This window comes from Oncorhynchus mykiss, chromosome 2 (genome assembly GCF_013265735.2).
Source record: "Oncorhynchus mykiss isolate Arlee chromosome 2, USDA_OmykA_1.1, whole genome shotgun sequence".
Lineage (NCBI taxonomy): Eukaryota > Metazoa > Chordata > Actinopteri > Salmoniformes > Salmonidae > Oncorhynchus > Oncorhynchus mykiss.
The window spans coordinates 64,234,483-64,251,401 of NC_048566.1; the positions used below are offsets into that span (position 1 = coordinate 64,234,483).

General features: G+C 42.1%; 1 protein-coding gene across 1 annotated transcript in view; it reads left to right on the plus strand.

Moving 5' to 3' along the window:
* The first annotated feature begins 16,275 nt into the window (after nucleotides 1-16,275).
* LOC110493669 (A disintegrin and metalloproteinase with thrombospondin motifs 20) overlaps nucleotides 16,276-16,919 on the plus strand; it is a 128,606-nt gene continuing 127,962 nt past the window's right edge. The window contains exon 1 of the mRNA XM_036952909.1: nucleotides 16,276-16,693. Coding sequence (XP_036808804.1) covers nucleotides 16,603-16,693 — 91 coding nt within the window. The 5' untranslated portion in view covers nucleotides 16,276-16,602. The remainder of the gene's footprint in view (nucleotides 16,694-16,919) is intronic.

Here is a 16,919-nt window from a genome sequence, read left to right on the forward strand (position 1 = left end):
ATACTGGTAATACCTAGAACAGTTCTGTCAGGTGGATGTATACCCAACCACTGGCTGGTGGTCTTGACTGAGGTATAAGGTAAAGTGGACAGAATGGTCATATACTTGAACACATGTGAAGGTTCTTACAGTTTCCACACGTTTGCTGAATCTTTGGGCCGGTTTCCCAAAAATCAAACCTCCAGCAAAAGCAAACACTGCATTCAAAACGGTTCTCTTTCCAAAATATTTTTTTTGCATCAAAATGACACACGGGTCTTATGAACAGATCTGTCTACCAACCAACACACTGATGTGCTCAACGCAAAACACTACTGTGAAAATCCCATCAGTAGGCTTATGCCTTTTACATTTTCAGTGTTACACTGTAGCCAGTTGTAAAATATTGTATACCTACTCACATATACATAAATAATAATACAGTAGCAAAATCTGTCATTTATTTCCAAAATAAGTATAAGTAACAGTATTTTTGAACACTTGTGTTTTGTATGTAACACTTTCCATACCCAACAGGAGAAAACCAAGAAAAACATTCAGTAAGATAAAGGGTTTTCTGTACAAAAATTAAACATGAAAGTGGCTCAAACTTTCAAAACACAAAAAGACAAAAACACATGCAAAATGAAAGACGACATTAGGCTGCATCCTGCCTCCTATTTTGTTCTGGCCACAGCACCTCATCTACATCGCAAATCATGTTCTCCCTGGCTAAACAGCGGGGAATAGAGGCATGCGTGTGAGGGGATGGCGATCATACACCTTCCGTCGCCATGCCGAAAAAAACTCTTCAATTGGGTTTAGGGGAATATGGTGGGAGGTATAGAATAAATTGTGGGTGGTCGATGAACCAGTTGCATACCTTTGCAGCCCGGTAGAAACTCACGTCGTCCCAGATGACAACATACCTGGGCTGCTCTGGTCCACCCTCTGCTTGGCTGGAATGAGGATGCCATGTCGTGTGTCCAGGAATGTGATGAGAAGGGTGGTGTTGTAGGGACCAAGGTTGGCATGGTGATGGAGGACGCCTTGCTGGCTAACGGCTGCGCACATGGTGATATTCCCTCCATGCTGTCCAGGGACATTCACAATCGCCAATAATGTTCCGTCCCCGTCCCCTTCTTTTGGCTAGGTTGAAGCCAGCCTCATCAATGTAAACATAAATGTGCTGAATTGCAGTGGCATCCAGCTCCAAGACTCTCTGAAACAGACAACAAGACAATATGTGGCATAGACCTAGAGCAGTCAATATGGAGAGGCACAATACACTAGATTACAGTACTGTAATGTGTCTATACAGTGCTGATATGATAGTACATTCACAGTATAGTACTTGCACATATTCATAGCACTGTTCTTTAACCCTCTGAGTTTTGCTCAAATGGCACCCTGTAAACCTGTTTCATCCGGATTCGGTTGCGCTGTAATACAGGGTCCAATATAGACAAGCCCACCTGGTGAATGTTATTGTGTTGTCTGCAATTATGTGGTTCTGGATTTCTCGTAGTCTAATGGTATTGTTTGCCACCACCATGTTCCCAACAGCCGGTGTCTTCCACCATGGCCTGGCCGTATCTCAGTTCTGCTGAAGATCCACAAATATGATATGATTGGTTACAGTAAGCTAAAATAATCTATTTTCTTTCAATATGAAATTACATAACTGTAACATTCGCCAACAATCACTGAGTAACATAAGCCTAGTGATATGTCAGACTGCAGTATACATACATAAAGATTATAATGTAGATGGTAGGTAACTTACCAATTGTCATTTCTGAATGAACGGATGATAGATGCAACCGTGTAGCGGCTCAGGTTGGGCTGAACTCTCTGCCCAGCCTCCCTCATACTCAATCCATGGTTGAAAACATGGTCAACCAATGTGGCCCTCATCTCATCTGAGACAACTGTCTGTTTGTTTGTCCTTCCTCTTGCTTCACCATTGACTTCCATTTTCCTCCAAAACAGGAGAGCCCATCTGTAGCCTTTTATAGCACTAAACCTCTTATTTCTAAGTGAACACTTCAGCAACTAGTGTTCACACCTGTGAGGAGTGAGTGTTGCCAATTGGTGTATAGAGCCTGGCATTGGGATTGGCGTTGCTTTCCAAAGGGACTAACACGATTTTAATTTTGAATGCTGTGCCTAATGTAGAGAACTGGGTGTAGTGTTTTTCAAAAAGTGTGATTTAAAACTGAGTGTAAAGCAGGAATTGTGCTTGCAATTTTGCAGTCTTGGTTTAAGGATTTGGTACACGAGTTTCAGGTTTCGGTGACTGTGTTTCAAGTTCCAATTTTAGTGTGTAAACAACTGGGAAACACTGTAATTCAAAGCAGTCCGATTGGTCCATTAACTTTCTTTTGTCTGACTGATATGATTCAAAGACTCATTTAAAAATATGCATCATCACACTAACAATACACCCACACACACCTGTTTATGTTACTTTTCCTAATTAGTCCACCTGGTTGGTTTCTAACTTGCCCCATGGCTACATGGTCCAGACACAGCGTGCCATGACTCAGTCCTCTCAAAGCCTAATGTAAAGAAGCAGCTGATGACTGCTCCACTTCTTACAGCGTCTGGACAATGCTAAGCGAACATAATAAACATAGAGGCAACCCTTGATGTGGTTTGCATTAAATGCTTTACCATAGGGGCGGCAGGTAGCCTTGCGGTTAGGCCAGTAACCCGAAAGGTTGCTAGTTTAAATCACAGAGCTGACAAGGTGAAAAATCTGCCGATGTGCCCTTGAGCAAGGGACTTAGCCCTAATTGCTCCAGGGTTTCACCGTTGATAACGGCAGACCTTGGCTGTAACCCCACTCGCCGAGGGTGTCTTAGGGGGAGTTGGGTTATGCAAAAAAAGATTTTCCAATTTATGCATGCGTATCATTCACGTGTGGAACAGGACAAATATAAACACCCACTTTTATTATGAATCCCATTAGGGATTCCGTTAGAGGCAGAATGATAGAGGAGGAGGTCAATGGCGCTGAGGACTAATGGATTTCATGTAAGTTAAAATCTAAAGTGTCAGTGTTTTCTTTTAAAAGGTTACAGGACTGGCTTGCGTTCTCACCTGTGTGGCTGTCTATTTTGCTGTGCCAAGAGTGACCTTGCTTTCGATAAAGGACGATAAAATAATTATTGTTTTCTGGAATAATCTCGACCAATGTACTAGAAAAAAATCTAAAACGTAGTCATAACTTCGTTGCATTTATGTTATTGTTAGTGAATTTCTCCTTGCAGAATAACTATAAATTTCCCTCCTGGGCCAGTCGACTTTTAGTATGATTATGAAAACCTACAGTAATTTGGACACCCTCCACCGGTATGAAGGCAAAATGCAGTTGCCGTCATATTTCTGTCTATGACTGTTAGGACATGATGAGAGTCTCTGAGCCAGCCAGCCTCTCCCCAGTGTGGCAATATGCAGGAGGAGCTGCAGACACTAGGCCCAGGGGGCATTCATTAATTCTCCCAGTATAAACTGGCAATCCATAGGGCCTCTTAATGGGTACTCAGATCCATTCCCACCCAATATGCTCCCCTATTATTTTGGTTTCAGTTCACAAATAGTGCAGAAGTTGTCTCGCCGGTGGGCTTCAGGCTTTCAACCTGCATTGCTCTGCTTTCCCATCTCTTACCAGTTGAAAACAAGACTGGTCAGCAAGACAACACACACCAGCCACTATCCATGTCCATGCTCTGGGCTCATTCAGAGATTAGGTCTATATTTTCAAATGGGTGTATGTGAACTTTTCACGTATTTGAACATACTGGGATAGTCTTACATTTTGTCCTGCTCTTACCTTCATCTATGTGGACATCAGAACTGACCCTTGCCTGAGTGGACGGGACACCAGAGGAGGCTGGTGGGGGGAGCTATAGGAGGATGGGCTCATTGTAATGGCTGAAATGGAATCAATGGAATGGCACCAAACACATCAAACTCACAGAAACAACGTATTTGACTCTGTTACATTGATTCCATTTCAGCCATTACAATGAGCCCATCCTCCTATAGCTCCTCCCACCAGCCTCCTCTGCAGGACACCAATACCCATGGGATGGTAGTAACTCATAGGGTAGGAGAAGAGGAGATTTAAGGATATGAATGTGAGAGCGGTGGAAGTCGTCTGTAAGCACCAGGCCATGGGCAGTAGGAAGTACACACAGCAAGCTCATTTCCCCTGAGCTTTGCTCTCTGGGATATCTAAACATCACCTGTTGATCCTAACTTACTGAGAGAGAGACAGCGAGGGAGGCGGAGAGAGGGAGGAATGTGGGAGAGAGAGTATGTAGGGGGGTGGGGGTTGATGGAGAGAGTGGAGAAATGGGAGAAATGGGAGAACGAGACATTTAGCAATGGAAATTAGAAAATGGGGTGGGGGGGAAACAGAGAGAGAGGAAGTGAGACAGAAAGTGAGACATTTTGATGTGGTAGAGATGAGAAAAACATGACCACTGTTAGTACTGGACTTACTTATAATACCCCCATCACCAGATGTAGAACCATTAAGGCGTACTATTCATCATATCCTGCGTAACTACCTCACAGAGAGAACTGAGAAACAGAACCGAGACCAGGGCTGTCTTTATCCATGAGGTCATCTTCTAGGGACTGTTTTCAGGATATTGTATACAAAAAAACAGGCGGAAGAAAATGGAGGACCCCCTATTGGACTGTCATCAAATCTCATGAGATAGTGCAGCTGAAAGTTCACAGCTGTAAATAACCCAAACACTGGGCAGCTGTCTCTGGCATGGACCATGGCACTTATCACCAGCGGGTTAGTGCTCTATGTGACACTAGAAAATGTAAAGCTCTCCAAATGAATTTGTCAGTGTTTCATATTTTGTCATACTTTGACTCAAAGAATTATGAGTTTTAGGGATAGTCGATAATGCAGACAATATGCATTAAATGATGGTTAGATACACAATATCAAAGATATTTCCCACACCCATCCAATAATTGCATATCCAGGCCAAACAAACGTCTCTTGGCAAGCATGCGTTGTGAGTAGAGAGTAAGAGGACTGGCAGGCCAGTGTCCATTCCTCATGTGACTGTTTAGGTCCCTATGCCTTGTAGGGGAAATAGAAACGTGATTGCCAACAAATCAGACAGCTGCTGCAAGGAATATGTTTTCTCAATGAAACCCGATAACTCTGAGACATTCACATGCCTCATGTAGCAGAGGCATCACACTGGGTGGAGAGACAGGCTATGTTCAGGGTTAATATACTGCAGACCAGCCATGGCTCCTGTTTTGGGTATTCTGCAAGCTTCGCATAAAGTTTATATTCCTACCTCAAGCTTCACTCCAACGCCATTCAATTTCTATTAAAGGGGGACTTTCAGTCATTGTTCACAATTGATTTAAATTAAATCTGATAGAATTTAAAGTGGTTTGCATGTGCTGTGTGGTCCGTTGTTTTCTTCCACTTTAATGTATCGCAATCAGCAGTGGGCTAATCAGTGTAACTATATAATATATAATGCATCAATCTTTAACTGGAACATTCCCAGTGCTCTCTCCCCCTGCTCCCCATTAGCTCAGAGAATCCATACAGTGCATTGTGGTGGTGGTGGCCTATGGAAAACAGAGCTAAGTAGGTGTTTGCCCCGAGAAGGGATCAGCGTAGAAATCCCAGCCTGGAGACGAGGGTTTGTATCAGGGCATATTTAGAGAGGGCAAGCTTAATTTAATTGAGCTTTTCTTTGCAGGCTTGCTCAACAAGTTGTCGCCTGTGATGCAATAGGTCCAGCACCACAATACTGATCAACAGCTTTTCTTCCCCCTTCTCCCACAGCCATTCAACACTCTCTCAAGAGTAAACACTGGTCCTGACTCCTGTCAAGATGTGTGGGGATTTCAAAATACAAGACATACATTTCTGAAAAGCACCATTCAATCATGTGAGAACATTACTGTTTTCAATACAATCATCACAACATAGTATGAAACCTGAACTCTATTCTGTAAAAGCCCTATATTGTCTATCAGTGATGCCGTTTTTGTTCATGGAAATCTAACCAAACCTAAAGGGTTTGTTTGTTTTTAGTTTTCCTTTCTGGCGTTCTCCTATAATATGATGAGTCATTGGGGAAGACAATACAATGAATGAAAAGAGTTGGGTTTAGTAGTAGGAGAGAAAGAGCTGTTTTGACAGTGTTTTAAAGCTGTCTCCAGGGCTAAGACTAACAATGCTCCACTCAATGGGCAGAAGCTGACAGACCACTGTGTTTAAAAGGCCTTGGAATTCACAGCTTACGAAGTCGGGCTCGGCTCAGCGCAGCAGTGCAGCGTTGGGGGCGGAAAAGCTCCTCTTCTTCAGGGGGCCTTAATCTGGAGTGCAAGCCAACACAGGTCTCAGGTGGCTGGCTGTGCAGCTCCTTGATCATCCACCATGAGAACCACCTGAAATGGGAAGCAGTGGGGGAGGAGAGGGTAGGTTTGAAGGGCGGGGGTGAGGAGAGGGGAGTGAAAGAGGCAGGGAAGACACGGTCTGGTCACCTTGTTATGGTAACTCCCTGTGTGACACAGTAACCCTCCTTCCACACCCCACTGCCTTCTCATTCTCCTCAGCATACTTTAAACCGATGTAACTGTGTACAACTATGTACATTGACTGAAAGCAAGAGAAATTTGAAGTATGAATATCTTGTTAGGTTAATTTAAGAATGAATGTCAGTATTGTAAGCCTACTACAAGTAGTAATACTGTAGTAGCAGTATTATAATGTTCAGTTTCATACTCAGCAGTATTGTGTTACACGCCTCGGACTGAGACGTGGTCAGCAGATAATAGGCCTGAATTAACAGGGTGGAATGATGAGACAGAGAAAAGTTAGTAGTGTTCAGTATTAGGCATTCCCCAAGATTTATTAAAATATATTTTTATTTAGTAAAAAAAAATTCTCCATATGTTTGTTGTCAAAATGAATTATACATTACAACTGCATTGTTGTATGAAATATTTTTACATTCCATTTTGGGTTTCAAAAATAAAGGTCTCAAGTTCAAAAAGCTATCTCTATACATCCACACATTCAAACACATTCACCTATGACCTCTCACCAATAGTCAAATGAATAGTGCATTTAATCTGAGGCTATTCAATCAGTAGTATTTAGCTTCTAGCAACAAAAGCTATTTGGCATGTAAATTCACCTAGAGCTAGCTAGCTAGCTAGCACTTACCAAAGCTAAATTCGGTTAGCATAAAGCTAACAAACTGTTCAATGCTACTTTCTTACAAATGTATACACTTTCAACACATTTTATCATCACATTGCATATTTTCATATATTACCTGAAGTAAACTGAGCCTTTGCTCATAGAAAATAAAACAAATAGGAGCTAAAAACATTGTTGAGAAAAAGTTTTTTTTTTTTTAAGTTAGGACGCCATCTTATTTTCTTGCATATAAATCATTAGCTAGCAACTGAGCGAACCTCCATTACTTATAATGGGGAAAATACCAACCAGTTTTTCACTCGGTTAAAACTCCCTTCAATTGCCTTCAAACATCAACAAACTAATGGACTATGTAATTAACCATGTTATCTCAATATTTTGTCATTTTGTACTTTTGCGCATCACATACCTGAATTAACAGGGTGGAATGATGAGATGGAGAAAAGTTAGTATTGGGCATTCTCCAAGATTGAAGTTTCATCCAAGACCTGACGGTCCCACTAACGCTCCCAATTGACATCACAGTTCCCCCTAGCAGCAGTAATCATATATATATATTACTTTCAATGCAAATACCTGGGAGGCCTAGAAAATGATACCAGAGACGGCTCCATAAAATAACAAACAAAATAAAACATAAAAATATAACAATACATATTTATATTTATTCATATTTATAACAGTACATATTTGTGTGCATCTCAATTGCATTAAGCAATTAGTATAATCTATTACATTTCATATACTCAGTGTTGTCTGAGACGTATAAGGAAACCTTATACACCTTAAAATCCCCTTGGGGATCAATAGAGTATAATTGTCTTGTATTCTAAAAGGTGCAAATGCAGGTCACAGAGACCGAACGTTGCAAAACAGAGGCAGCAAGTAAGGTTAACTACCCACACTCTAACAAGGTTAAAAAGCAACCCAGCACACTGGGTAAACAGTGGACAGAAGACACATTGGGTTATTTTTGACCCAATAGTTTGGCCGCTTAGTTGGGTTATTGAGCTATGACCGGATGGGCAGTATTTCTGTTACATGTATTTGAAATATGCATTTAAATTATTTCTGAGTATTTGGTATTTTGTATTACACTGGGCTGAACTACACTCCAATGTATTATACTTTCTAAAGCTGTAATCAGTATTTTCAAAATTAAAAACACTTTTCTATACCATTTCTTAATTGCAGTTCAGAATTTTGTGACCCCCTTTCACCCTAGATTGGTATCAAAGGTCTGATGGCACGATGGTGTGATAAAAGCGCCTGCTAAACGACCGAAATGTAAACATATGTGTAAAAATGTACATTTTCAAAGCATGTTGAGTAAAACAAGGCCAATGACAATACCCAGTGTGCTTTGCAGTTGTTCATTTTCACATATACATTTTGGTCATTTAGCAGACACTCTTATCCAGAGTGACAGTCCGTTCAACTAAGGGAAATGGGGAGGGTCATGCGTTGCCAATTTCAGTCAGGGGGAGTGTTTCATATTTTTTCCATCTAATCCAGGGGAGGGTCATGTCATTTGTAATCAATGAAATTTCAACATTTCTCAGTGTTTTAGAGTTAGTTGCTTACTAGGCTATGTATCGATGTGTGCCCGATGCCGCCCCTCATCTCTGATTATCCGCTTGGCACGCAATATCATTTGCTCCTATAGGCTATTTAGTGTGGTCTCAATCCAATAATCCATAGAGTATAGGCCAGAGGTACTCAACTCTTACCCTACGAGGTGCGGAACCTGCTGGTTTTCTGTTCTACCTGATAATTAATGGCACCCACAAATCAGTCCCTGATTAGAGAGACATTTGAAAAAAGCAGTGGAACTGGCTTTGAGGTCCAGAGTTGAGTTTGGCTATAGGCTATACAGGCTATATGCTACGAAGTGCATGCTTGGAGAAGCACAGAGCCAACTTACATTTCTAAGATAGCTGCAGGATGGTGTAAGTTCAACTAGACTGCTTTACACACTGCAATGGATATTCCAAGCTGAGCCCCGGCCTGCTCTGCTCTTACTGATCAAAAGAAATGTTTTTGTGTGCTGCTTGGCTGTGCTGTGCTGTGTAGGGCTACGGTGTCAATAAATCAATATATTTTGATTAGGCCTAGACCAAAACATTTGTGTGTGTTGGAGCCTATTTCGTCCTATTTACGAAATAAGAGGTAGGCCTACCTGTTTGACAGATGAAATGAGGCTATAGGCTGCTATATCCATATTCCTCCACCCACCATGCACTCTTTAAATAGCCTACCTCAGTGTCAGTCAAGGACAGTTAAATTAAAACTCGAATTGAGGGGGTTTGAAAGGGTATGCCAGGCACTCTGCGTTGTGTCGTGCGTAAGAACAGCCCTTAGCCATGGTATATTTGCCATGTACCACAACCCCTTGTGCCTTGTTGCTCAACTATGACAGTGCTTTGGTCCGCAATGCTTTATGCTAGAAACAAGCGTTCAAATACCTTGGAAAGACGTGCATCCCATGCATATTATGGGACAGCAGGGTAGCCTAGTGGTTAGAGCATTGGACTAGTAACTGATATGTTGCAATATCAAATCCCCGAGCTGACAAGGTACAAATCTGTTGCTCTGCCATGTGCATTGAACAACCCACTGTTCTTAGGATGTCATTGAAAAGAAGAATTTGTTCTTAACGGACTTGCCTAGTTAAATAAAGGTTTAAAAAAATATATGGGATATCATTGTTTTGTTTCTTTGACATTCAGAGGCTGACTTTGCTTGGGAAGTAATCTAATTCTGTCACTATCAATGTATTAAGCTATTCACTTTCTGTACAACAAAAGATGTTCAAACCCAGACAGCTTTTAGGGAAACACTTGTGACTTTCTCTCGGGTTGAACCACGGAAGAAGAGTAGCCAGTGGTTAAAGCTTACATTTTTTTGTGTCGGTAAGAATACTCTGTCTGGGTGGAACGTTCGGCCTAACATTTGAAAGTAGCCTACCATGCTCAGATTCCTAATGATGTCTCAGTTTAAATGATTTGCAAACAGGGACAGTTTCAATGCACACACTGATTTGGCATTGAAGAAATATGATAAGATGAACACATATGATAAGATGAACACACACACACCTATCTCTCTGTTCATTCTTACACTGTGTTTATTTTTTATCTGACCTGCAAATACGATGATAGATTCATGCAATCTTTCCACCCCTACTTTCCACCCCTAACACAGTGGTCTTTGAACCCACAACCTTCTGGCCCACAGCCCTGTGCGCTATCAAAATTCCTGCATTATCATGTAAGGCTAACAGGACGAAGAACAGTTTCTAAAACTGCATATCTAAGGCTCTGGTCTGTCCAAGAAGTGAGGGTAAATCGGCATCCCGACCAAATCCACATAGAAATGTGAGTTATAGATCTGTCATGCTCATTGAATGCAAGTCTAAGAAGTGGTAGATCTGTTCTATGTGCGCGACTTCTATGGTTCACATTCTTAAGTTTATTTTTTGTGTCTTTTACTAAGCCATGCTTCCAGTCTTCTGATCCAACCTGGTGGGTAAGAGCCAGGGATGGGCATAAATTACAAAATACAAAATACCCGAAAGACCAATGTATCAAAATACAATATAAGATACATGTATTTTCCATTTTTAAATAGATAAATACATTAGCAAGTAGCCAGCAGAACAGCAACAACATTCTCAGTAATGGTTACAGAAACGTCTTACTTGCTATGACTGTGATGTGTTGTTGCTTATCTACCTTAGTTGAATGCAGTGTCTCTCTGAATAGGAGCTTCTGCTAAATAAGGTGTGTCAAACTCAGTCCATGGAGGGCCTAGCGTCTGCAGGTTTTTGTTTTTTCCTTTCAATTAAGCCCAAGACAATCAAGTGTGGGGAGTTCCTTACTAATTAGTGACCTTAATTCATCAATCAAGGACAAGGGAGGAGTGAAAACCCGCAGACACTCGGCCCTCTGTGGAATGAGTTTGACACCTGTGTGACAAATGACCAAAATGGATATGTGAAAATGTACGGCTGCAAAGCACACTGGGTATTGTCATTGGCTTAGTTTCGGCGCGGAGCTCATTATAGTAATACTCACCATGCTTCACAATTGTAAATTTTACATATACATTTACATTTACAATAGTTCATTTAAAATCAAATGAAATCTAATTTAGCAGACGCTCGTCACACCATAGTGCAATCAGACTATTGATAACAATATACTGTTAAAGGGGGCCACACAATTGTGAACTACTGTAAAGAAATAGTATAGGAAAGTCATTTGTATTTTTGAAAATACAAATTACAGCTTTCGAAAGTATCTTGTTACAAAATATGTTGGATTGTAGTTCAGCCCAGTGTAATACAAAATAGGCATTTTGCAGTGATATGCCATCCCATCTGGTTTTGCGCTATCACTTGTTTTTCTTTTAGGACAATGACCCAAAACACACCTCCAGGGCTATTTGACCAAAAAGGAGAGTGATGGAGTGCTGCATCAGATGACCAGTGCCCAGATTCCCAAAACACTTCTTACGCAAAAACGAAAGAAAATTGTTAAGAAAAAAATAAGAAATTCATAAGATAGTTTGTAAGTGCAATTCCTCAACACTATCATAAGATTGAATTATTTTCTTACGAACTTGGTGTCTTCACTATTATTCTAAAATGTAGAAAATAGTACAAATAAAGGAAAACCCTTGAAGGAGTAGGTGTGTCCAAACTTTGGACTGGTACTGTATATCTGGAGATATACATCACTTGTGACTGGGAGTTCAAACTCACTTAACCACACTTAAGAGGGGAGATGGGGGTTGTTTGAACACTCAAGGCCAAGCTTTGCTCAAACTGGGGGAGAGCTGGGGAGGGCGGAGGGAGGGGTGATGGGAGGTTTGATAGGGGGCGTCCCATTGAATGATAAATCACCTGTCAAGCCAGTTGAACGGCTGAGCCGTACAGTAGGAATTACTGACCAGGACCAGCACTCATGGTTTTGGTTTGGAGCCTTACGCCATCGCATCTGGCAAGGGTTGACACTGGTATATTGCGCATGTAAGTGTTAAAACCAACTTGTTATTGAATAGCACCAGTTATTGTATGGATAGTGTTCATGAGGCCCAGATTGTTGAACTAGAAGTGCAAGTAGGCCTCATTTTTTTAAATTATGAGATTAATCATGAGTTACTTGATCCTGTCACCTTCTCATTGAGCTATGACACCAAAACAAGACCACTTTTTAACCAAATCGTTGCAACAATATATCGCTCAGTCATTATTCAGGGTCAAAATTCACACTATTGAGTTGAGTAAATGATCAACCATGGTAAAAAGTTCAAACACAATGGGGAAAAGCGTGTTCCGCACATGTCCCTTTTCAGAGTCGTCCAAATCAAGCCAAGATGTGTTGTGCGACACTAAATATCCTCTCCTCAAAACCAAATAAGGCCCTCCAACATAATTCTCCTGAAATCATTTGGAATACAAAAACGTGAAGCATTGTTCAATTATACATTCCAAGGACATTCTATCAGTAAAAGGAATAAAGACATTTGTTCTCCATATGTGAAGTCTCTTTGTTTTAGAACAGCGTACTGCTCAATCTGTTCTATCTGCAGTAGTCAGCAGCAATCATGTATTCCTCTGGTCAGACTTCCAGGACGCTTCATTGATGTGTTGCGTCAAACCACAATCGACCACATGCCTCCTAAGGGAACAATCCGTGAGTCACATCCTCATTGTTTTAACTCACTGCTACTGCATTGCAATCAGTAACCCCTTCAAAGCACATGCACCACACGCTCACCCTGTTCCCCTAACCCCCTTTCCCGACCTCACTGGGTCAAGCCAGGCCAAGGCTTGTTTTCACGAGACAACAAGCCTGCTCAACATGTGGAACTCATAGGCACTAAACGGCAATTTGTTAATGTCATTGTCATCTGATATGTGGAGGAATGACCTCAATGTGCAGACAATTAGTGGCTGCCAAGGGCATGACTTCTCTTTCTCTCCTTCCTCCTGCATACATGCGTTGTGTTCTGTCCAATACTGGAGAGGCAGGAACTCAACTAGGCCATTGGCCACACAGTGAGCGAATTTACATGCTGTTTGTGCCTTTACGTCGCAGGAGGTTGGTGGCACCTTGATTGGGGAGGAAGGGCTCATGGTAATGGCAGGAGCGGAGTCAGTGGAATGGTGTCAAACACATGGCTTCCAGGTGTCTGATGCCATTGCATTTGCTCCATTGCAGCCATTATTATGAGTGTCCTCCCTCAGCAACCTCGATTGCTTTACATTGAACTATGTGAGCAACAATGTGAGCAACTGCAAGATCAGGTGTTTAGCCTCCAAATCCCATAATTCCAAGAGTCCTTCAAATGGTCCGATGATGAGGTATCTGATGAATGTCCATCATGAGAGGAGGAGATAGGAGTTTTCCTTATTCTTGCCTCGAGGGCAGAAATTCATGTGATTTCTCAACCTTTAGGCAAGCAATCACAATTGGTTAAGGTTTGGGTTAGGGGTTAGGATAATTTTAGGTAAGAAAACAAGGGGCACAGATGCAGTAAGGGGAGGGGTTATGAATATGTTACAGAATGCCTGACTCTCAGCCCATCTGGTGAGGGATTAACTAAGTCACATAATAATAAGCCTGCTGGACTTTACATGAATGAACCATTGCATGTGTGGAGGCTTAATTAGAAGGTGGGCTGTTATACGGACAACCCCATGCAGGCACTTGGCTCATTTAAAGAGTAGTCACTGGGTGCTGTAGGTGATGGGAGTGATGTTTGTTAGGGGTGGGGTAGGTTGTTGGGAGGGATGTTTGTTAGGGGTGGGTTAGGTTGTTGGGAGTGATGTTTGTTAGGGGTGGGTTAGGTTGTTGGGAGTGATGTTTGTTAGGGGTGGGTTAGGTTGTTGGGAGTGATGTTTGTTAGGGGTGGGGGAGGTTGTTGGGAGTGATGTTTGTTAGGGGTGGGGTAGGTTGTTGGGAGTGATGTTTGTTAGGGGTGGGGTAGGTTGTTGGGAGTGATGTTTGTTAGGGGTGGGGTAGGTTGTTGGGAGTGATGTTTGTTAGGGGGTGGGATAGGTTGTTAGGAGTGATGTTTGTTAAGGGGTGGGGTATGTTGTTGGGAGTGATGTTTTTAGGGGTGGGGTATGTTGTTGGGAGTGATGTTTGTTAGAGGTGGGTTAGGTTGTTGGGAGTGATGTTTGTTTGGGGTGGGGTAGGTTGTTGGGAGTGATGTTTGTTAGGGGTGGAGTAGGTTGTTGGGAGTGATGTTTGTTAGGGGTGGGGTAGGTTGTTGGGAGTGATGTTTGTTAGGGGTGGGGTAGGTTGTTGGGAGTGATGTTTGTTAGGGGTGGGGTAGGTTGTTGGGAGTGAGGGGGTAGGCACTAGGGTTAATAAAGTGATGGTCCAAGGGGGGCTTGGCACCTGTTTGACAGTCCAATGAAGGATATGTCCCTTAAATAAATGTGATTCGTGGTTTCTTCCTGGCTTCTTCTTTGTGGTTTCGTCCTGTTCTCTTGGTTTCAGGGAGTTGGGCCAGAAACTTCACTGTAAAATAGTGTCTCTGTAGGGGAAAGCTGAAAAGGTAGGTTCATCACCTTTATAGAGCTATACTACAGAGAAGTGGATATCGAATAGGACTGCAGTTGGACTGTAACTGGTAGTTGTTTGTCAAATTAAATTCTTATTCCACATTCCCAGTTTGGTCTTGAACATGAACGAGCTCTGAGAGTGGTTTAGGACTGAATGGCTTCACGGGAGGCTTGGAAATGAATGAATAACACATCAGGGAAGCATTAGACTGAGGAGCTACAGTAGAAAGATGTACTTAATCTGAACAATAACCACATCTCAGGAGGACCTCTCAGGTTCATACGCAGCTTAGGTGCTTGGACAGACACTGTTGTGCTTAGACAGATACTGTGGTGCTTGGATAGATAATGTGGTGCTTGGATAGACACTGTGGTGCTTGGATAGACAATGTGGTGCTTGGATAGATAATGTGTTGCTTGGATAGATAATGTGGTGCTTGGACAGACACTGTGGTGCTTGGATAGATAATGTGGTGCTTGGATAGATAATGTGGTGCTTAGATAGATAATGTGGTGCTTGGATAGATAATGTGGTGTTTGGATAGACACTGTGGTGCTTGGACAGATACTGTTGTTCTTGGACAGTCAATGTGCCGTCCAAGTGCTCAGTTGAATTGGCTTCACTTCATCAGAATGGATGAATGGTCTCTTGTCACCATGATAGCCCTATAAAAGTGAAGTCAGTGAATTTCATAATTTTATTACCTCATCTTGTGGATCCTGTTGTAGGCCTCACTTACTGACTTTAAGGCAAACTTTTGAGTGGCAGTAGACTGCATGAAACAAGAATTGCGACTGCAGAGATAATCTTTGAATGAATAGACAACAGCCATAACGTCAATGTCTTCTTGAACGTTTTCCTTTTTGTTTGAAAGTCAGAGCAAAAGACCTCACCACATCCGAAAGCTCTTCCGGTGAGCCCACCGAATCTAATCACCCACAATGAGGTGACATTTCTGGCCAAAGCAGATGAAAAAAACAAGGTCTCTTTCATATGTCCATCAAGTGTGCTCTAGACATTATGTGCCACAATGACTAATGAAGAACTGGACTGACCACTGCATCTATGAAGTAGGTCCACAGTTTACACTAAACACATGTTAAAGGGTAAATCCTTATTTAGATTGTATTATTGCTCCTGATCCATGGGTTTAATGAGGAAACGTTATTCATTCTGCTAACTTTTATGTGGGCTATAATACTTAATACCCATAGGACAGTAATGAGTATACATTTTGATCAAATTCTGCAAAGAGGCGTGCAGTGGGCTCTGTAATAGCCCAGCAAAACATTTGGTAACACTTTACTTATACTGTTTAACTAAACGCCTGCAGGTATAATGCTTTATAACTTGTTGATGGAGACAGTTTTCTTTTACAGTTCTTCTTCACACAGAGTACAGACGGCCCCAGTTGTGTGTTGGTCGAGGCGCACTCACCATTGGTTCTCCGGCCTAGGGGCGTTCCTTGTGTTCCTGTGTTGGCGAGCGCCTATGGTGCAAGGGGTGTTCTATGGATGGCTAAGGAAAAGCTTAGTTGGCACTGATCCCTCCTTTCCATATAGACGTAGCTTACATTAGGCAGCAAATAGTCTGTTATGCATCGTAAATAGTGCGTGTTTACAGAGCATAGTGAATGCATGTTTAGCCATGCGATGAGGCCAGTGCACTTTGCAAGACTTGTGCTGCAGAGAGCCTCCGCAGATCCCACGACCTGTTGCTGACAAGCTGGGAGAAGGAGAGGTGAGAGCCGCTTGAGAAGGGTAGCCTACTGCCTTGGAGACGAGAGCCGGTGGTTTCTTCACCCGGGAAATCATGCAGTTTGCAATTTGGCTGGTTGGACTAATGTGTCATCTGTCAGCACTTGTCCGGAACTCCTTGGAATACCGATTGCATCCGAAACAAGGTAGGCTACTTATCTCGTTGATTTATGGATGGTAGGATCCATCCGGATAAAATGCGAAATCTGAAAGTATATGTTTAAACTGTTCAGTAGCCTAATGGCGCCGAAGAAAGATGCCAGTAGAGTACATTGTAGGCTAAGTGACACATTTACGTATCTCTCTATTGGCTACATATTTTACCGTTATAATCTCTCAGAATGTATCCCACTAATGCACGTTTCCTTGCAT